Genomic DNA, 24,123 nt, shown 5'->3' on the forward strand with positions numbered 1-24,123 from the left:
ATCATTCTGGTTCCCATATGTATCATCAGCGTGTTCGAATTGAATGTGTGAAACTGTAAAAGATTTGAGAACTAGGGCAGCCTCCCATGCTGTTCTTACAATGGCCCCACACTTTGAAAAACCCTACTGCAGGACTTTCTTTCCACTTTTTTTTCTTCTTCCTTTTTTTTTTTTTTTTTAATTTTTTTTTTTTAAGTCAGTTCCCATGTCTCTATAGTATTTTGAAAACAGTGGAATTTAAGAAATGTTTTATTTAAAATACTTCCATGTACTTTCTCAAATCTCATGCACACATTCAAGAACTGTATGCATGTTAATTCATTGTCTGGGCGACACTCTGGAATTTATTTGGTTTGACTGATCTCTTTTCTGTTCTGTCCTTTCCCCACAGAGACCGAAAGAGAGAACAAGAGACCAAGCATGGCCCAGGCCTCTCAGGACCAAGGAGCAGTGGGCATAGCCGACCCAGATGAGGATTCACCCAACATGATTGCTTACAGAAAGGTACTGTTGCATTGCCTTTAAATTTAATATGCTTTAGATTTGCAATCTTTAAAGTCTTGTCAGCAAGTTAATGCTTGAAAGCGAAAGTAGCAAATATATACAATGAGGGTAGGACAGACACACACACACACACACACAGTCATGAATATTGCTTAGTACTGGATTTGAATTTGAATGAATTTATTTCACTGTTTGCTAGTGCATTGTCATCCCTTGATATTTATTCAGCTTCTTTGTGTATAACATATTTATTTTCTTCCCTGACCTTCATGGTCTCTTGTGAGTAAAGAGAAGTTGCCTAAATATGTAAAAGTGTCTGCTTGGAAGCATACAGAAAACCATGAAGTGTTCCTTTATAATATTATGGCTATGCATTACATATACCATCCGAGGCTCCAGTGGTAAACCGCTGATTCAGCATGTAAAGGTCTAAATGTTTTTTAGAGAAAGAGACATACATTCACCATGTCAGTTTGCTGTAATCGATCATATGTGTGTTTAAGATGAATTCTGATCCACGATGAGAACATATCTGTCAGGGAGTGATGAATTTCATAATGTTAGCATTCATCAACATCACTATCGTATCTTTTTTGCTTGACCAGTTAGCTATGGACCACCCACAAGCAAGTCTTTTATGGAAAACCAAGTGAAGCATATTTGATGCCAAATGATTTGTTTCTATCTGAGTGGAGATAATCAGCACAAGCTGGCGCAAAGATTTTGAGCTCAACTGCCAAATTGCTAGAGAAACATTGTGGTAGAGAGTGCACCTTTAGATTAAGCCAATAAGACACAAACAAATTTTATACTAATCACTCTTTGGACACCCTTTGCTTAGTACCTTGATTAAATGTTAATTGTGAAAAATCCATGACACTAAGAAGTATACAACTGATATTACTACACTACCAGAAATCCTTTTCTCAATGAGATTTGTTTTCCACTTAAAATATCTAAAGTTCTATGAAACAAAGCAAATTTACTTTTGAAAGAGAAGCAGGCGTAAGATATTAAATCTTAAATATGAGTGTAATTTTCACTTGTTTTAGGGATAAATGCCTCTGCAGTAAGATAACATATGCTTAACTTCAAGATGGAATCTATGAAAGTCTTAAAGGGTTAGCTCACCCAAATAGCAAAATTATGTCATTAATAACTTACCCTCATGTTGTTCCAAATCCGTATGACCTCCGTTTATCTTCGGAACACAGTTTAAGATATTTAAGATTTAGTCCGAGAGCTCTCAGTCCCTCCATTGAAACTGTGTGTATGGTATACTGTCCATGTCCAGAAAGGTAAGAAAAACATCATCAAAGTAGTCCATGTGACATCAGAGGGTCAGTTAGAATTTTTTGAAGCATCGAAAATACATTTTGGTCCAAAAATAGCAAAAACTACGACTTTATTCAGCATTGTCTTCTCTTACGTGTCTGTTGTGAGAGAGTTCAAAACAAAGCAGTTTGTCATATCCGGTTCACGAACGAATCATTCGCTGTAACCGGATCTTTTTGAACCAGTTCACCAAATCGAACTGAATCATTTGAAATGGTTCGCGTCTCCAATACGCATTAATCCACAAATGACTTAAGCTGTTAACTTTTTTAATGTGGTTAACACTCCCTCTGAGTTCAAACAAACCGATATCCCGGAGTAATTCATTTACTCATACAGTACACTGACTGAACTGCTGTGAAGAGAGAACTGAAGATGAACGCCGAGCCAGAAAATATTTATGTAAATATTTCATAAATATCATTGCAGTTATTACTGTATGTTGATGAATATTATTAAACAAAGTTTGGATGTTTTTATTATTAAAAACGCAAGTGTCAACAGCTAAAAACCCATTTTCAGATTGCACAGTGCTTTAATGTACATCAGTGGATCTTACTACTTTCTGTTATGACATTTGGGGCTCTTAAGATGTGGGTGTGGTTGAAACAAAAGAAAAATGTCTAGTTTTGAACAGTGAAGTCTTGTGGTGAGATCATGAATAAGACATTTTGTACAGTATGTTTTCAATCTAAGTACCCTTGCAAGAGTCAAGATATTTATTAAACAGAAAATTTTACACATGCAGGAAAACCTCTTACTAGAGAAGATATGAAGAGAAAGTCCATCGAATACAGTTGTCAATCTTTTTAGGATTGTGTGGAACTTATATAGGATGGAGAACATTGACTTGCAAAAATAGGATTTCATTGGCTCTTTGATTGATAGATTGCTGTTTCTTTAGCCGCTTACTACCTCACAGGTATGCGAGATAGGCACCAGATGGCTCACAATATGCTCTAGGCACTTGGGAGAAATGCCCAGTGCCCCTAGGGCATGAGCATGAGTTCACAGCGAGTGCCATTCTTCTGTGTAGAAACAGACAAATACCCAGTCAAGAGTGATGGCATGGAAGTCTCTCCGGGAAAATGAGTCCACAGACTGTCTCTCTCTTTCTCGCTGTGTGACTCTTAAAAATAAAGGTTCTTTATTGGCATCTGTAGTGCCATGAAGAACCTTTAATATCCCTGGAAAATTTTAATTTCAGAAAAAGTTAAATGTTCTCCAAATTGGGTCTTTTAAGAACTGTGTGCACTCTGAAAGGTTCTTTGGGGAACCCAGATTGTTTCTTTTATGGCATTGCTTTAAAAAATCCTTTTATTTTTAAGTGTGAACAGTGATGGCTGACTGCTCTATTGCACACTGTTGCAGTGGATGTTTCGTCTTGGTACACACTTCATCTCAGTTTTGCTTTGCTTTGGGAGGAAAAAACAAGAAGGGATATCATGTGCATGTGTAAACAGACACAATTAACCTGGATGTGCAGCGAAACAGGACTGACTTTGATGAATTTACCCATTAAGAAGGCATGCAAAGCCCCACGGGGCGAACATCATTACGATGTGCCAGAGATGCAGAGAATGAGGGTGAGACTATGGAAGAGAGTATTCAATGGCTTGTGGAGACCTTTTTCTTCCCCATATGCAATTCAGTCAGCTTTTCTCCAGCTGACAGCAAGCTTGGTGTGTTTTGTTATGGTGCGCGAACACATGCTGTGTTCTTAAGGCTTGAAAAATACATTCTTCCCCCTGCATGGGGAATAAAAGATGTATGGTCACAACCAGTAGGTTGTCTTGTACTACCTTTATTCTGATTCTTGGCAGAAGAATTTCATGTAATGAACAGGAAATGTAATGAGACAAAATGCTTCGGGGTTAGTGTGTTTCCCTGACATCCACTGACCCTTTCAAATATGTACAGAAGTAAGTGAGAATCTGACACGTTTATCAATAATTATTTTGGGGCAGCAGAGTATTTTTAGAGTGGTTCTGTGTATTTGACTTCCCTGGCAAATTTCAAGGCTTTATTGTATTATATAAGCGTAATACAGTATCCTTTGGATCTTGTTTCTTTTTACAGTTCCCAGTGCAGCTTTATCTAGCGAGATATTTGGATTTGTTTATCTGCCTTTGCAGAAACGTATCTGCCAATTTTCCCCAAAACAGCAATTAGAATGGGAAGCTGTTTTTCCAACATAAGCCCAGGTGTAAGTCATCAACAAGTCAGTTATGTATCTTGAGTAATGTAAGCTGAACTGTCAGCACATTTACAGTTCCTGTGAGATATATTGCTAAAATACTCATATTTCACAAAATGTACTGTATTTTGGACCAAATAATTTTAATTAAAGTTTGGTAAGTGTAATGATAATAAACCTTTGTATTCATCCGGAAGAAGGAGGCGGGAACCGGCGGACAATCAAAACAACATTTTAATAACAAAATAAACACAAAAACAGCGCACCAGCCCCTCACGGACGACTGGTGCGCGCAAATAAAACACAACTAAAAGCCCAGGCCTGGTCCTCTCTCGTCCTTCACTGTCGTCGCTCCAGTTTTATATCCTTCCATCTCCTCCATGGGCCTCGAGACCGGTGGGACGAACAGGTGTAGTTCATCTCCAATCACTCCCCCGGCCTCGCTCCCATGTCCCTCGGCCCCGCCCCACTCGTCACAGTAAGGTTGAATGTAATTTATACAATGTGGAACACAGAGATTCTTTTAACGGTTCTATACAGTGGAATGGAATATGACCAGCTGAATTAATCAGGCAGAGGGATGGATTCAGAGGGACGTGTATTTCTCCTGTCACATCTTAAGTGTCACCATCTCTATGCCCTCTAAATCACTGTCAGTCACACTTCAGTGTGTGTTCACCTTGATTCCCTTCCCATTGTCATTTTATGACTATTGAACAGGTCACGCACCTTTTAACCTTCCTTTGTATGCTCACTGGTTTTACAACCATTTTGTAATTTTGAAACAGGCTTATCCATTCAATGGTTTGTTGATTCCAGCTAGCTTCTGACTGTCTGGAATGCTGGGGAATTTGTATCAAGTGAAGTTTTCTTGCAGAAGATAACCAACAAATTTTTTACACAAGATTTATGTCTCACTTTCGTGTTTACAGCTAAGAAAGGCTCAGGCAATTGTCCTGGCCGATCTCAGGAAAACATAGCCGACTGGGGAACTGCTAAAGCTTTGTTCATTTTGTTTTAAGGGAACCGAGCTGATGATTTGCAGGTAGCCACAGATATGACCTATGTGACTGTGTTTGAACTGAGGGAATATCACAGTGCATTTTAACACATTGCCTGTCAGTATCATATACCACTGTTCACTTATAGCTGGACTAAACCTAACTTTAGCTAAAAGGAACATTAATTTTACAATTTTAAAAGACAATAGTCAGATGTATTATGATGAATATGACCTTTAATATGTTATTTGTGAATTAAAGTAAATTATTTTCCATTTAGCAGCCACTTTTATTATTCAGAGTGATGATTCTGGAGCAATTTTGAGTTTAGTGTCCTGTTTAAGAGCCCAGTGGTCACAGAAGAATGTTGGGACTTCAACAACTCAGTCTTCTTTTGGATTAAACCAGCATCCTTTGTGTAAGCAAATTAGACGACCACCATTTCAAATTTGCATGTTGTTTTCTGCTACCATGTTCTGTTGACAGACCATGACAAAAACATGTTGAAAGTTGTTAGATCTAATCAAAATGCAACAAAGGAAATCTTTCCCAAATTATCTTTTTTTTTAAATTACAGGTATAAAGAATGGACCAGGTGGGAAGAAATATACTTTGGAGGCTCTTGAAGCTAATTATATCAGTGGAGCCTATTTATCATACCATATTCAGCTGTAATTAATTACTTTCATCCATAGTCTGCGCTACAGTGGCCATTTTTGGCTCAGGGCCCCTCAAAGAGAAACAACCGTAGTGAAAAATGTCTCTCTCCATATTTTATTTGGCATGAAAATGAAGTGAGGGTAATGATAAAACAGAGGGTGGGGAGATACTGACGAAGAGCGTTCTGGTGCTAGCTGGACAGATAAAGCGAGACAACTTATTATAAAACAGCAGTAGCTTGATGTGCTCCTCATTACCACTTCACACAAGCAGACAGAAAGGACTGGTGCCCCATTATTGCTTTGTTCTTGTGTTTTTGCTTGTGTGTGTAAGCAGGTTTATCCTTGAGTGTTTGTGTGAATTCTGACAGCTCGGTTAATTATTTCTTTCAAGCTCTGTTGAACTTACTCGGGCAAGTATTTCTTTGGGCAGATTTCTTATTTGTGTTATTTTCTACACTTAACCAATTAGTTTATGACAGATAACGGAGTTCGCCATCCTTCAGATAAACAGCATTTCGCCTCTGCACATAATATAAAAAGCCAAATCTGCACATTTTGTTGAATCAATTCATGTTTCCCTCTTTATCCTCAGATGCTACCTCCAGCTAAAGGCTCCTATCTGGCTTTTGGGACTAGCAAGCACATGCAAGAGTTTGGTATTGAAACAGAATGCTGAATTTGTTCAGAATTTGTTGTAAGGGCTTTGGGGAAGTGGCATGGATTTGGATCTGTTCCCTGCACTATTTGAGGAGCATTCAAGGGGGTCGCTGAACTGGATTAAACTCTCGTGTAAGAAATTATACAGTTTCATTTGAGGTCAGAGGAAGGTCTCATGTTTCATCCGTAGTCTTTTGGGCATGCTAGCTCCTGCCTTCCTCCCCATGATGTCTATACTGTATATCAGGGGCGTTGCAGCTCTGGCAATGTTTTTCTCACCCTTTGATTATTTGTTTGCACACAAAAAGAGTCATTTACTCATTGATCTGCTTGGGATTGAAGTGCTGTCACAACATGATTATGTACCCGGTGACACGCTCCAATATGAAGGGCATTCGGGGGGGGAGGGTGGAGCAGGCATCCTAAATCTCTGTTTTTCAATGCATTACTTTTTTAATATTTCATATGATTATTCATAGTAAATCTGGTCAATTATTGAATCGAACTAAAAGACAACGATCTCTTTGACCTAATAGCTTACTAAATATAAAGGGATAGTTTACCAAAAACTTATGCCATTACAAGCCTGTATTTGCTTTGTTCTGTGAAACTTAAAAGAAAATATTTGGAAGAATGTTGGCAACCAAACAGTTTCGGTTCCCATTGACTTCCATTATTTGGACAAAAATAGTTGAAGTCAATGGAAACTGAGACAGTTTATCTACCAACATTCTTCAAAACATATTTTTTTGTGTGTGTTCTGCAGAAGAAAGTAATGCATACAAGTTTGGAAAGACATAAGGGTGAGTAAACAATGACAGAACAATGACAGAAAAGGCATTTTTGTTTATGCCTTTAATATCACAATGAGATTAGTATCAGCAACCTCAGATGTTGTTGTGTTTCGGCTCAGAATATGAAGAACAGATGCTAATATTGGTGCAGTATGCGTTTTTTTTTTTTTTTTTTTTGGACAATCCGCTATTGGGCCACATTAGCATTTGGCTGTATGCTGGTTATTGTATGCTGAAACAATCACATCATTTGCAGTTAAAAAGACCCAGAGCCCTACTTTCCAAGGTGTTATTTCACGAGCATAATGAAGGCGGCCATTTCAAAGGCAACCATTCTCTGAAAATGGAATGAAGACCTATTCATACTATGGGTGCGCACAGACCCCTTCTTGTGAATCTGTTATGAGCCAGGCTTCACGCATTAGGTGTAAAGATTTGTATCGAAGCCTCTTCGGAACAATAGATAGATACACCTGTACTTACAATGCACCTTCTCAAAAGAGCACCTGGTTCGTCATGTACCTAATTGTTTATTGTCTAAAAAGCTAGCCAACACACACATTTTCTCAAAGGTTACACAATCAATCTCTCCAAACAGCACATCTCAGCAGATATTTCAGTTGAGTTGGTATGTGCCGAGTCATTTTGAAAAATTCACAGAAAAGTAAATTGTTCAGAAAAGTTATTTTTATTAGTTGTTAGAGTGTTGCTAGATGGTTGCCAAGTTGTTCAGCGTGACTGCGAGGCACATGCTTGGAGCCCCAAGTTAAAAAAAAGGTGGACTGGCTTAAACGAGAAAATTCTTAGCTCTGAAATTTACAGAATGTTTTTATAGCACAATGACCGCTTATATTATTTTGATTTCTCAGTTCATGTGAGTATTAACATGTTGTTGTTTTTTATGTCTCCCTGTGTTTATGGAGAACATCCCAAAACTTATTACAGAGGCCAAATGTGTGATGTAGTATAAAAAGTGTCTACGAGACATGTCTTAAGACCTTATCTTCATAGAAATAACTGTCATATGACTAAACTGTGTTATTGTCAAATAAAGAGGATTCCTTGTAATTGATTGTTGTAATTGAGTAGGTTCATGAGGCTGAAGAGTTTGGCTTGGTCAGGTCAGGTCAAAAGACCCAGTAGGTGCCATTCATGAGACCATGATTAATAAATGTGAACTTTACCCAGACAAGCACTGCTGGTCCTCAAAGACACCAGCAGGAAGCCACTGTCCTAAGGGATTGAGCTCCAGTATGGACACTGCAAACCTTTATTTCTAGATTGTTTCTTCTCTTTTTTTTCTTCTTTTACTAGCTCTAGTTCTTTTTCTGCTCAGCCTTCTCACATGGTCTTGTTTGGAGGAGTGTTGTGCTTTAATATAAGAACTTCAATCCTTTCCTCTCTCAGTTCTTATTATTAGGTCAGGCATCATCATCATCCTTAGGCACATATGGGCTAATGCCATTGGCTTAAGAGTGTGAAAGATTAATATTAAATCTGTTTATTTTAGCAATGACAGATTACCTCACATTTGTATGCCCAAATACTACAGTAATCCATCCTGACTCATCACATAGCTTTATGAGCAGTATGGAGGCCCACTTCAGATAAACCCTGCTGCATAATAAACTGCCCTGCAAGTAAACCAGTGGGTCCCACATGATAGTGATGTAGTTCAGTCTATTGCATTTTTCTGTTTGCGCTTAGAAAAATACATTGTACAAATGAGGAGATGCTTCAGTGAGCAATTCATCATTAAGATTCACTCCAAGTTACCAGTGCAAATAATGCACCATAAACACTGAAGCAGTAATTTACATGATTTATTCATATAGTGGTGCATGCTGGGAAACAGCATCCAGCATTTTTTTTTTTCACGGGAAACATATGGCACCGTTTTTTTTTAAATGACATCTGATGTCATAAGGTCGATGACCTCTGCTCTAAGTTCTTGTGGATGATGCTTTAGCGAACAACTGTGAAACTCCATCCTGTTACTTCAGTGAGGAATGTTAGGTCTTTTTTAGTTGTGGCTGGTTGACACAGAGAATCTTTGTTCTTGTTAAGTCATGTAGATGGATTGATGGTGTGTTGCAGTCAATGTATTGGCCGCGAGCGAAATGTTCATCTTATCTAACGGAGACTCAAAGCCTCAGTGATCCAGAATGCAATACCCTTGATTATGAATGTCTCTCCTGTCATCACACTCCCTTTTAATTGTTTCAACTGGCAGACACTGATATGGCCGGTTGCTGTTTGAATTGGTGAGCTGTAATCGAGTCCCAGTGGGCTGCTGTTTCTTTCAAATATGGAATTAAAGGTGAGATAGGGAGTAGAAAAGGGAAAGGGGGATTTAGGTGAAGAGCACAGATAGTGACATTTGATGCGTGTTTACTAAAGGCTAGGCTATCTGAACAGCATTTAGCTCAATATAGCATTGAAGGATTAGCATAGCGGTAATGAAACCCTTGCCCTTGGCAATTTTAACCATCCACACTAAGTCATAGCCTGCACCTCATTGGCATTCTGTATGCCATCTGCCTACCTTCACCTGTCACCTTCCTGTTTAATACAGAAAAAGGCAGTAACCTCAGTTACATTAGTTTTATTCTCATGTATTCTTCCAAGGTGGCTTCTGAAATCAAGCCTATTTGAGCTCCCAGCGTAATGCTGCATTTAATCCAGGTTGGTTCAACATGGGCAGAGCACTGCTGTCTCAATAGTCACGCCACAGAGACAAGTGCCGTAATCACAGAGAAAGTTCCAGAAAGCCGGGCTGGGTGATGGATAAATAATTGAAGTGTGGGATGGCAGGATTAGAGGCTGGCATTGAAGGGCGCAGCTCTGTAAATTTGAGTGTGTGTGTGCATGAATGGTTGATGAAGACATCTGTGGGACAGTTTAGGAGCTCATTAAGATGCTTTTGCAGCGTCCATTGTCCATTGTGAAGAAAGCCTAAGGGAGACAGAGGAAAATGTACAGGAGTGAGATTTCAGATCTCTTCAGATTTCTGGTTTCATTTGTTTTGTGATATGGAAGTACTGGCCTGTCATTGGAACATATGCAGTGAATGTTTTGTTGTTGTTGTTGTTGTTGTTGTTTTATAAGTTATTAAATTCAGCACTGATAGTGTCATCTACTGGTATTCACATACATTTTTCATCATTTACTCACATTAGTTTTTCCAAACCTGTATGACTTTCTTTTGTTCTGTGGAGCACAAAAGAAGATTTATTTTATTAAGAATGTTACTGTTTTTGTAGAATAATGAAAGTCCATTGGGTCCTAAATAACACTGCTGCCCATTCGCTCTGGACATTCATTGTATGTGGCTCGTTTCAGAGAATAACAAAAGTCATACAGGTTTGGAACGACAAAATTGACTCCCATGTCTTTTCAGACTTTTTCATTCTGCAGAACATGACAGATATTTTGAGAAATGCCCTTTTTGTCCATACAATGGAAGTTAATTGACTGGTTACCAACATTCTTCAAAATATATTTTGTGTTTGACAGAAGAAAGTCATACATGTTTGGAGTGACGACTATTCCTTTAACAGCATTTACAAATAAGATAATTGGGTTAATCATATTGCTTACTTTTATATTGCACACTTTCATCTTCGCCAGGCCTAATAAAATATAAGCTGTAATGTATTTAATTTGAGCATGTTTGTGCTTGACACCTTTTTATTGCTTTAGCTAAATGTCAACAAAGTGAGCTTCTGTTCTGGACTGGGGACATCAAATCACATGAGGTCTGTCTGCACCACGTCCATATGCTTCCAGTTTTCAGTGTTAAAGCAAGGCATATGCCCATGCGCCTTTTTAAAAAAAAAAACCAAAGCAAGATTGAGCAGATGCTCTGCCCACAAGAGATAAGTATAGATTTTATAGATCTCACCCTCTCCTCTGTCTGTGGGCTCTATTAAGACCTGGACATGGTACAATCCATCTCGAATGACAGCCACTGTTCATTAGCCCATCATACGGAAATAAATGACAAGGCTGTTCACATTTTCACTCTTTCTGCAAAATTTCAACTGTCCACTACATCATCTTCTATTCCTCTCTTCTGTGTCTTTATTTTCTCCTACGCACAGGCATTCACATATTCTCTCTTCTTCCATTTCTCTCAATTTTTGTCACACTGATGCACAAACATTCTTTTTCTGTCTTTCTTCTTCACTTGTCTTGCTGTCACTCTCCTGCACTCCATATCCCCTCTCTCTCTCTCTCTCTCTCTCTCTCTCTTTCACACACACACACACACACACACACACACACGCACAAACTCACACACACAGCTTTACACATGGCTGCTGCTGCTGTGGTGCTTATCTCTTCTGGGAGTATAATTTTTTTATTTTTGCTGCATGGGAACCACTTTTATACACACCCTCAAATCTAAACTAAAGATAATTGCTAATTCATATGTCAGTGTTTGGCGGAAAACTTTACCAAGCTACAATCGAACCCATTATACCCCTTCTTGGAGTCATTACATTTTTAAACATATAACTAATAATGATTTAACATTTAAATATAGATCTATTTTTCTGGCACCAAAACAGCGAGAGTTCTTTAATGAATAAACTAATCTGAAATTTCAACCAATATATTTACACTTAATAAATAAAATAAGCTACTGAAAAGGTTTGTTTCTCTACTCTTAGTTAGATATTCACTACAACTGTGTAATGGAGAGAAGCTACTTTTAGAAGAATTAATTGTAATGGTCAAAATGGCATCTACAATTGCCAATTGATATTTTGTTTAATGAAAATAAATAAAAACAAAATTAAAATGTTAAAAAACAAAAAGAAATCAAGAATTAATGAGGCCTAGCGGCATTACCAAAATGGCCACCAAGTGAACTGACTTGCCTTAAAGAAATAGTTTACCTCAGAAATGAAAATTCTGTCATCATTTACTCACGTTTAAGATAGACACTCATTTTTGAATTTAACTATTCCTTTAAAGGGGTTTTCCCATAATTGTGAAAATATGGTTTCCTGGCTCTATCTATTAACTATGCCCAGCATTGTAAGTTTACATATCTATTCTCTACAGCTTGCTTGTTGTCCTTCTTTTATTTTTTTTTTGCTTTTGTCCAAAAAATCCTCCTGCTTCTATACTGCATCGACTGTTCCACTAATAATGAACTGAGTCTCCTTATGACTCACTGGCTGTTTGAACCTCCTCGCTCTCTGCAATTCACCAAACACTCCTCAAGCTAAAATGAATACAAAATCCACAGACCTCAACTACTAGCCTTTGTCAGTGAAACACTATATAGCCTCATGCTCATTGCATTTATACTTGAAATGCAATAAAAGAGCAAGCTGCATTTCCATGCATCAAATAGACAGGATCTATTCGTTTACCAAAATGAAATGCAATCAAATACCACAATTTAATTGCATAATCAATAGGACAGGTGACCCTTTCCTAATCTTTCTTATTATAAGTCACTTACAAATGTTACCTGGCCCTAAGCCAAAATGAATACGGCAAATTAAATTTGATGAGACTATAAATCACAATAACATCAATTAACTACACATTCGCCATGCCTGCGGCATTCTTAATTGAGCATCAAAAAATCAACTAATTCATCGTTGCAAAAACACTAGATACACATTATTCCCTTTATTTTTGCATGCATCTAATGTTTTTTCAGTGTGTCTCCTCTCGGTTGAAGAATAATGATCCTAATGCCTTTAGCAACAAAATGAAAAATCCCCCTACGGATCTGACTCAGCTTTCTTTCTCTGCTGTCAGATGTGAGTGTTCTGTGATGTTGAAGTAAGCCTCTGTTTGTTAGTTTGTACAGGATGATGGAGGCCGTAATCATCCAGCCTTCTGTTTTTAAATTAATCTTTAATGATCCACTTAACCTTGAGATGAATATATTTTACATTTACATGTATTCATTTGACACGTTTTATTCTAATCATGGTCAAAGTATGCATTTTATCAAAATGTACTTCACCTATTTTACTTAATGCTAATGAGAACAACATCAAAGGACTTCTGCAACACGGGGCCATAAACTTTGCTACGTATACAAATACATATATTGTGGGGAAACAATTACAAATTTGCATTAAATATTTATTAACTTTTTTCCATGAGTTTTGTAGATTTTTTTTTTTGTAGAATGTTATATTTCAGACATTCTAACCATACAAATTCATACAAAACATATATTTAATTATTTTCTTTACTTCCTCTGATAATAAATGCAGGTTTTTTGTTTTGTACATTTAATAAACCAGAATCAAACAATATAGTCGTGGTTCATTGCAATCAGCAAATGATTAATAACATGCATACTACAATTACTCTTTCTGCCATATTTATTTATGTATGCATTTATATACTTATCAAATAACCAGTAGAACCTGCTCAAGTACCTCTTGGGATACATGTATCCCTTGTTGGGAACTACCAGCTGACTTGCAGATACTCGTCTGGGAACGCAGAGCCTGATTAACCCAGAGGTGCTTCATTTTCCTGCAAGCTTTCATTGAAATTATTCAAACAGATGCTTGCTTTATCTCGGCCGGAAGGGGATGTCTGTAGACCTTTCATCTCACATGTGAATTGCAGGCTACTAACGATCACAATGATTCTCTTGAACAGTAGTTCGCTCACTTATCGAGGGCAAAGCATTCCAACCACACTGGACGAGTTCCTTAAAGAAATGAAAGCATTCAGTGTCAGATTCATGAGGGTTTGATATGAGGTGCCGTGTAGGAATTAATCAAACTTCGCTTATCAATACATATATAAAACACGTGCATATACACCTATAAATTACTCACATATACATGCATACTACTGGATGTTCAAAAATACATATATAAAATACACGTGAACATTAATATGAAATCGATACCAATACATATAATGTTAGCAATGTGTGCATACACCCTTGTGAATAACTTGCAACTATACATATAAACTTGACCTACTATGTGTAGGTGTGTATGCAGCGAGTTTATATGTATGTGCGAGTGTTTGATAGGTGTATATGCATGGATCAAGTTTATATGTATATATGCGAGTGTCTGTAGGTGTATGCACGCGTCAAGTTTATATGTATAGTTGCAAGCTATTCACAAGTGTGTATGCATACATTGCTAACATTATATGTATTGGTATCGATTTCATATTAGTGTTCACTTCATGTGTATTTTATATATGCATTTTTTAACATCCAGCAGTATGCATGTATATGTGAGTAATTTATAGGTGTATATGCACATGTTTTATATATGTATTGATAAGCGAAGTTTGATTTAAATCCTACACGGCGCCTCATAGTTTGAATACAATGGATGAAAAAGGGTCCACAGCTCCCTGCATGCGAGACAATTAGCATGCGCGTGGATGATTGACAAACAATCCAGAAGTCTTAAGTCGCAATTTTAGTCTTCCATATTAACAGCAGCTTAGAGCAATGCCTACCTTCAAACACTAAATCCCCATATCAGTGGTGTTTTCCTGAGAGTGTCTGGGTATAAGCGGAGGCACTCTGGGTAAATAGAACTGTCATCTCTCCTTAAACAAAACCTAGACACTCAAGGAGACTTGCGGTAATGAGCCTGTCAATTTTCCCGGGCACCCTCGGAGGATGTCGGTGAGTCAGCCCTAATGAGGGTGCTTGTACCATTTCACCAGCCGAAGCACAAAACAGGACTGCAGCAAATGCACCTCACCTTGTTTAAAACCACATCCAGAACTGCTGAAGCACTGGTCCTGTGTTTACAGACGGAGGAACCGGCCTGAACCACTGGTCTTAATGATTATAGTGCTGACTGGGGGGTTTTTATTGTCAGCTGGTTGTTGTTAGAGGTTATGAGAGTTTCCGCCATCACATTACAGTGTTTTGTGAGTCTGATGTGATGAGTGAGAAGAATGCTTTTTCATGTAACTCACTTAAGGCTGTGATTAATTGCTTTGATAAGGCCTGCTGACATTGTGAAATTCTGCTCTGTTTCTAATAACCACAGCAAAATGGCTTACGGTAATGTTGTGCTTGTCAAATCGGAGCTTCTTGTCAATTTTTTTTTCTTACTGTAGTCTGTGCTCATCAAAAAGGGTAACGTATTTGTCGATAACACTTTGAATGAGTTTTAAAGGGCGATTAAGTTGCCATAGTGGATTAACAATTAAGATGTTTTATCTTGCGCCTGTCACCCTTAGATGATGTGATGTTAGAGTGCTGGAGGGTTTTTATCATAAATCTGAAGGAAAAATAATAGCTTACTACACAAAGGACAGTAATCAAACAAAACACGTTTAGACTGTGCTTTCTCAAATGTTTCCTGCAGGTAAACTGCTGATGTTTTGAAATCACCTTGGCATTGTCAGCTTTCCTTTGTGTTAATTCAGTTTCATTATGAACAATGTCATTGTCTTACTCATGGTTACTGAATAACAATTCAATACATTTAATACTTTCATGTAAAAACAAAAACGTAGACATCATATATCATATATCATTTGAAAGCTTAGAAGCCCAGGATTCATCCCATGAAAACCATTTTGAAATCGGACATTGCTATACCATGGAAATGGTACTTTAAGATCTAATGGCGGTCACCTCCCCCTAAGTGGGCAGGGTCAAGTGTCATAAAACATAATGCATTACGGTCTTCTAGAACCAAAACTTTTTATAATCTTGGCAACAAACATATCATTGGAAAGGTCTGAGTCTCAGGATTTCATATTTGGTGGTTATTTTGAGATAGAAGTAAAATTCAAAGAGAAATTTAGAGAAAAATTCATTAAGCAAATTTCAAAATAGTTTTGATGACTCCCAGTGGCTGTGTGTGGTATGACGCCCTAAATAAAATCTCACAGGAACCTCAACTTTTTTTCATATCAACTTCAAATTTATAACATAACTTATTTAGACACAAGGCTTTAATTTTATACAAATTTTAGAGTAAAACCTGTTATGTAAAATATTTATAATAAATAAAATAAAATTAATATAGCGCATATTATTTACAGTACATTTAAACTTCTATAACTTTTCGATACTTCAATTTTTGCTTTTGCCAAAAGCTGCAAATCTTCTTCTTTAAAAAGAGACCAACCTTATGTTTGTATTCCAAAGTGTTCATAAATTACAGCAATTTTAGTTTGGATAGTGCACTTTAATGCCTATTTAAAAAATGGGGGGTGACAGTTAAGGGGTTAATAAGGAGCAAAATCAATGAGACCTAAGGAGCCTGACTCTGTCTGAACCCAGAACAGAAGTGCAGGGATTTTAGGAGTCCCCACCCCATAGAGAGCCATTAAATTGGATGACTAAGTGGAGAACACTGTCTCACCTCAAAAGATCTTTCCTTATGCTCAAGCTGGGTGAGGTCATCACAATGTCTCAATGCAACTTGCAATAGCATTGATAGCTGTGTATTGTGAGACTGCGCTTTAAAAAAATTAAAAATAAGAGTACATTTTTGAAAAAATAAAATAAAATCATGAAATTGTATTTTCTGAGTCGTAATAAGAGGGAAAATAACAAATTAATTTTCTGATTTCTCTTTATGGTCTTGCCATTTTAAGGATTAACTTGATGCATAATGAAATATGCAAATTCTCTTTTTTGGTGCATTCTTTTGTGGTGTTTATAGAGGAATGAGTAGAAAGCACATCTTTGGAGTGAATTCAGAAGATCGGGGATTGTGCTATGAATACTGAGAAATGCCACAGCTGTATTTTTGACTGAGATGAAATGCTTGCTTATAAAACTCCATACAGGTGTGCAAAGCACACAGGCCAGACGATAAATGAGTCAGCCTGCCTCAGGCTAAAGAATGTGAGAAAAACTGGTGTAAAGAAGCTTGTTTCTTACACTGCTTATAATAATTATTACATGCTTGTTTTGGTAACCTTCATTGAATGCCTTAGACTACAGTATCTATCACCAGTGGTCTCTGTGATGCCTCAAGGAAACTAGGGTGTGGGATAACAGACAGTGTGGCTGCATCCAAGATGTGCTTTTGCTGTGCTGCACCTTGTGGTCATTATTTTTTAATGGATTTTTAATTACGTTAAATTATGCTTTGTAAGAGAGGACGTGGGTACCAATATGGGAAATGGAAGGGAATCATGTATTCAGAGGATGCTGCTGTTTTATGCTCTGAACTTGACATGAAATTCATGAGTTTGACACTGGGTGAAGTCTATTCCCGCCTGAGCAGCAGACGGACAGCGGTGGGGTGAAAACACACCCTATATGTGTATGCGCTGCAACAACAAAAAATGCCTTATGCTTAAGGCAAGAAAAAATTATATTTATATAGGGCACTTAATACAAGATAGCAATTCAAAGCACTTTACACATTCATTACAAATAGGGAAAAAGATCATTAATGACATGTAAAACTTAAAAGTAAATAAATAATGCAATAAAGTGTTGTGCAGTTCTTTAAAATTGATACAAAAAACAGGTAACTAATGAATAGGTAAAAAAAAATCATGTGTGTGTGTTTATATATACAACAGACTTGTTTGTATATATTATGTATACATACATACATACATACATACATACATACATACATATATATAGCAAGTCTGTTGCTAATTAAAAAAGTACTGATTAAATATATGTATTTTTATATATAATATCTAAATATTAGAGGTGTGAGGTCAGGAAACTTTCACGGTTGCTTTAACAATGAGACCTGGGAGAAGATGTGTGCCTCTGAAACAGAGTCTCATAGCAGGTTACCTTTAAAAAAGACTGACCTCTGCTCAGCCTCCGGCTGTTCTGTTCTCTTTACCTGTTGTGCTGTCAACTCTAAGAGGGACTCAACGCCCAGCTGGCTTGGGTCATGGACAGAATTTAGATACTTACCATATGCTGTTTTATACAAGACACATAACTCGTACTGCATTAAATGTACTGTACACCACCCCCACACTCTCCTAATTCTGTGTCTGTGTGATTTTTAGGTTCAGTTTTTGGTGTATCTATATTAAGAGCTGCCACAGAGTAATGTTTCAAGACCTTAACAATAAATCACATTAGTGTCCACATTGTAGTTAAGCAGATCCTCTCTCCATTCACAGCCACACCACTGGATAAATTTGGTTTCGTCGTTCATGGAAGGAAGTCTTGCATTATTGAACACTTTTTTTTCGGTTCTTTATGATCCAATATCCTGCAACTATGATTCTGACAACTGGAAAATTAAATGTTCCATTTTTAAAAGTGACCTATGTCTGTCTGTTCGTCGTTTAAATGTTGGGTGGGTGGGTGAATATTTATTCAAAGACAATTTTGCTAATTTTCTCAGTTTATTTACTATATATAGTGATTTAGAAAGGTAATCACTTTATTTTGCAAGAAATACACACACACACAGTTTTTTTTAACTATCCCAAATATCAGTAGGTTGTATATGGCCACATCTGGTTTGTTTTGAGACTGATACATTAGGAGAGATATTCAGTCCATGCAGATGCCCAAGGGTTTCATTTATGATGCTTTTTCAGTATGGTATCACAGGGAGTATAAACTTTGTACTGCCTGTGATACCATACTGAAAAAAACACCATAAATGATCAGTTGTTCTCGATACTAGAATAATGTTGAAGAAATGTCTAGAAAATGTAGTTGTTTACACAGTGAAACACAATCAATCTGTAAATGAGCAGTATCGCGTTAGGCAGTATCAACATTTGAATGTATTTTTTTCCAGCAGACTGGGAGAATATGTTGGTCGCAGTACCTCTGGGGTAAATATGTTATTGCTGTGTCATATTAAATGCTCATTTTTGTTTGAATAGATTACAGAGTAGAGCCAGCCAAACTGTGGAGGAGTAAAGAGAGCTTGTAAATATGCAATTTGTAAAATTAAGTTATAATAACATGATGTAATGTTTTAGGGCACCAAAAAATTTGTATTTGTTGATTTAAATGAACTGTATGAGTCATCCTCCACTGTTATTATGTTTGTCTCTGCTTACCTTAGCTTTTCTGTTCAACATAATAACAATCTTTGAATGCAACTACAATCTTAGGATACAAATTATGTAATTTTCTACAAATGTAATTTGTTATTTCCGAAGAATTTTGTGTGTGTGTGTGTGTGAGAGAGAGAGTGTGTGTGTGTGAATTTCGTCAGACGTTTGGAATAATTAAGAATAAGTTCTGTTATGCTCACCAAGGCTGCATTTATCACAAATACAGCAATATTGTTGAATATTTTTACCTTTTAAAATAAGTATTTTCTATTTAAATAAATGTATATATTATAATACAAATTATATATTTAAGCTGATTTTTCAGCAGCCATTACTTCAGTCATCAGTGTCACATGATATTTCAGAAATCATTCTAATATGCTGATACTGTATAAAAATAAAAATACTGAAATATGAAAGTTAAAATATATATAAATATGGTATTTTCATTTTTTTTCAACTATCTTAAATACCATCACTGTTTATACAAATAAACTTGTGGGGAAGTCGTGGCCTAATGGTTAGAGAGTCGGACTCCCAATCGAAAGGTTGTGAGTTCGAGTCTCGGGCCGGCAGGAATTGTGGGTGGGGGGAGTGCATGTACAGTTCTCTCTCCACCTTCAATACCACGACTTAGGTGGCCTTGAGCAAGGCATCGAACCCCCAACTGCTCCCCGGGCGCCGCAGCATAAATGGCTGCCCACTGCTCCGGGTGTGTGCTCACAGTGTGTGTGTGTGTGTTCACTGCTCTGTGTATGTGCATTTCGGATGGGTTAAATGCAGAGCACAAATTCTGAGTATGGGTTACCATACTTGGCTGAATGTCACTTTCACTTTTCACTTTTTTTTTTTTTCTTTTTTTTTTTTACTTTTTTTTTTTTTTCTTTTTTTTTTCACTTTTTCACTTTTTTTTTTTTTTTTTTTTTTCACTTCACTTTTTTTTTTTTTTTTTTTTTAATGACCTTCTGTGCCGAATAAATGCAGCTCTGAACACCAGCTTTAACTTGCAGTAGTTTCATGGGATCATATTGACTTTGTCTTTCACAATTCATTGAACCACTGAGTGCATAGATTCGGGTTTTCATAAGGGATGGTAAAGCTTTAATTGGCTTTCCTGTCAACTCAAGCCTTATCGGAGCATGTTAATCCAGGCAGATAGATTCTCTGAGCCATTCCTGCAGCAGTACTGGGACCCACGGGGCAGACTGGCTGCAGAGTGATTACTTTGTTGCTTCAGGACACACAACACATGTCCCCTATTTGACACTGATTTACACCAGGACGTCTCTAATTGGTTCAAACATTAGATGATAACCTTTCATAACCAGCTGGCATCAGCCTTGTCATCAGTGTGATCATAATCATAGTGGAATGATATGTGTACAGTATGTCATGCTGTGGACAGTGAGAACTCTCTGTGTGGATCATCAGGTTTGGAAAAAGTTGATGGGGGAGCGTAAGTCTAATTTATGTAAAACATGCAAATTCAGTTCGTTTTGAACACCAATCAAAGCTTCACTAATGTTCTTAGTGGCTAATGAGCTGTAAAGTACTCTGATTTGGAGATTATAGGGATACATGGGAATGAAGAATAAGGCCTAATATCCTAAATAGGGATGGGACGATAACCGGTTTTATTGATAACCGTGATAAAATGTGCTGAAGGTTAGTAATATCGTTTAAAAATGAATTATCATTAAAACCGTGTTTGATTATCGCGGTTTTAATAACTCACTATTAAATCATGTCCAGCCAGCAACAGTCTGACGCAAGCACAGCGCACAATGTTTTTTTTGTTTTTTTTTCGAGAAGGAATGGCGAAAGTCAGTGACTTTTCTATGCTTTTCTATGCTTCTACACTTTTCATTGTAAGGAAGGAAATGCCACAGAATTTAATCTTTCTTTAAATTAAGTGCATAGAGTTGCTTGTTTTATTAGTTGTTTGTTGATTATTAAATATAAAACTTGCTGAAATGTTTTCAGTGTGAGCATCAACTATTTTTGAACACTTTCATCTCGTTTCAACAAAACCGTGATAATATTGATAATCGTGATAATTTTAGTCACTATAATCGTGATATTAAATTTTCATACCGTCCCATCCCTAATCCTAAACTACAGTTTGCATGGCTTAATGCACAAAACTGTAGTGAACTATATAAGGAACGGGGAGTGATTTCAGATGTGGCTACTGACTGACATTGATGATAATAAGAAATGTGACACAGAAGACTGGATTAATGACTGTTGAATATTCAGCTTTTGCCATGGCAGGAATAAATTACATGTTAAATTTAAAATGGTAAAAATTACCGTCTTTTCTGTATTTTTATTTGAATAATTGCAGCCTTTGAGGCTTCATGCAGCCTTAAGAGATTTATTAAAAAAAAATTATTGTGTGTGTGTGTGTGTGTGTATGTGTGTGTATATATATGTATATATATATATATATATATATATATATATATATATATATATATATATATATATATATATATATATATATCTATATATATATATATATATATCCATTTCCATTTCTAGACTGTGGAAGGTTGCAAACAACAAGCACTGATAATAAAGGGACTGTTTTTTTGTTCTAATTGGATGATGCTGTTTTTAAATTAAACTTTACTTGACTCATTTCTTTGCTCTGCAAGATGCTAATTGACTTATTCTTTCCCTCATCTGAGTATATTTTTTATTTATTTTTAGAGAACGGATAGATAAGGGTCTGGCTCCTTGCATATTAACAAATCCTATACTCAGATCAATACTCAGCCATGGTTCCTCAGTGACTGTAATAATTTACTACACTATAAGAGATAAGATGGCAAAACAAAATGATCATGAATCCTGCAATACCATTCAGGATCACCATAGGTCTCTCTTGCTCTCCTTTTTTCCCTTTTTTGCAAGGTCAGTTTTCCTTAGATTACATTAAAGTGGTCAGGATTAATGGTCCTCTCAGAGGCTAATGGGCCGAAAATGTAACTTCATGCTTGTTCATCCAAACCTTAATAATGAAGCGATCAACAGAGGACTGAAAATAACCATGGCTGACAAAGCCTTCCATCACCAGGTCTTGAGAATATTCACTCGTTTCCCTGTTAGACTTTTGCCTAATACTCTGTTTACTACTCTTGACTGCCTTCGCCCTTCTTCTTCTCCCACATTACTTTTTGCCTCTGTCTCTTTTGTTCTGTGTCCTCCCGTAGGACATCGTCGCCAGGCACTAAACTTGTAATGGCCTGTCACTATCTCTGGTCGTACTGTGCTGAAAAGAAATTACTTTCTGATGGCAGTGCCTTACAATGGCTATTCATCTTAATTCCTTTTTAATTAATGTAGCCATGTCTTCCATGACTCTTTTCAGAACTTCACAAGTTAGGTTTTTACCCATCTATCTGACCATGAGGCTGGCCTTTGCTGTGCAACTGAACCATTGCTTGGCATAAATGGGTAGGGGGAAAAAGATGCAATGCAATGAGTAATCAGTTACAAATAAGAACTAAAATGAATGATGATGCATGTAGCGGAATGGATACAAAAGCAAGCTGAAGGCAGATTTCCAGGGTTCACATCCTGAAGGTGTGTGTGTATATATACTATAGCATATAAAGATTTACTGACAGGTAGCAGCAGATATAAAAGCGGGCTGTGGGAGGTAAGTATAACACAGGGAACAATAGAGAAGTGGGATACATGTATGAAGCCATTCACCTTTACAATCAACAATACTTTCATATCTTGAACCACAACGTCATATGCCTGGCAGGCTCCTGTCCTGACATCCTCTGTGCCGGGGTGGTCATAAAGGGACTCAATCAGGAAGGAACTTCAATATTAATGGCAGTGTCAATAGTCCAAAGAGGCTTTTACCATTTTTCCCCCTGATGGCCAAGTAGCCCAAGACACATTAACTGTCTTCTGCATGAATTATTAAATATCAGCAGAAAAAAAATAACTTTGTCTCCTATAGATAGAAGACTGGAGTTTATTCTTAATTATTGGTGCAGTTTTTAGTGGACACCATTTATTTAAAGTTAATTTTTTTTTAATAAATAATCCAGGGATGTTTGGATTTAACAAAACACTCTAAATGTTAGAAGAAACAAAAATATCTGCTTAAAGCAAAATATCTCTACAAAATGTTGCAGAATAATCTGTTTGCTTCATTGTTCTTTGTCCATGATGCCTTCTCATTTTATTCGCAAAGCCTGTCCAAACCAGCAGAGATGTGTTCGTTAACCCCGTGTAAACATGAGCAGAACTGCTCTCTGTGGCAGAACAGGACAGCAAATCTGTGTGCCTGGTTTTGGCAAGCACTGGGAGTAACTTGAGGTCTGGGAGCAAATTAATTGCTAGCTCATGGGGGGACTTCATAGAGGAGAAGACGCTTTCTGAGCTTCATCAATTTATCTGAACAGATGGGTCGATGGAGATCGTGAGGATGAGACATGAAGCCACCACGGCTCAGCTCCTCTAAATACTATTGGATGTCAGGCAGGGAGAAGCCAGGGCTCCCTCCTGCTGCTGTTTTCTTCCTCATATATCATATGATTTGTTTACAGTGTGCAGTAGGCCGAAATTGTTGTTTAATGTCCCTGATCAGTCCATTTCTTTTCATTTTTCAAGTTTTCATTGCTTACCAATGGTGACGGGTCATAAGAGAGTAAAATTTTGACTAACCAAGACAAACAGAATTAGTTATTTGATGAAAAAAATAAATAATATTATTATTATAAAAAATATATTCAAATAGAAATTGTAATATTTCACAATATTGCTCCCGTTACTGTATTTTTGATCAAATAAAATTAAGCCTTGATTAGCAAAAGAGACTTATTTTATAAGACTCCAAACTTTTGAAAGATGTAGTGTATTTTGTTAAGATATGCTATATTAATGTGTGTAATAGCATTTCATCTTTCAAAACCTTGTTATTGTGGTGCATGTATGTTTTCTGACAGGGTCCT

The 24,123-nt window shown here is 36.9% G+C and overlaps 2 protein-coding genes across 3 annotated transcripts in view; one reads left to right on the forward strand and one right to left on the reverse strand.

Annotated features, from left to right (window-relative positions):
• Positions 1-24,123, reverse strand: part of LOC132106763 (zinc finger protein DPF3) — a 217,038-nt gene that overhangs the window by 107,891 nt on the left and 85,024 nt on the right. The window lies entirely within an intron of this gene.
• The window catches only part of LOC132106761 (regulator of G-protein signaling 6-like), a 57,241-nt gene that overhangs the window by 2,057 nt on the left and 31,061 nt on the right, over positions 1-24,123 (forward strand). For both annotated transcript variants that reach the window (XM_059512740.1, XM_059512741.1), the window contains exon 2: positions 392-504. In XM_059512740.1, coding sequence (XP_059368723.1) covers positions 421-504 — 84 coding nt within the window. In that variant the 5' untranslated portion in view covers positions 392-420. The remainder of the gene's footprint in view (positions 1-391; positions 505-24,123) is intronic.

This window comes from Carassius carassius, chromosome 27 (genome assembly GCF_963082965.1).
Source record: "Carassius carassius chromosome 27, fCarCar2.1, whole genome shotgun sequence".
NCBI lineage: Eukaryota > Metazoa > Chordata > Actinopteri > Cypriniformes > Cyprinidae > Carassius > Carassius carassius.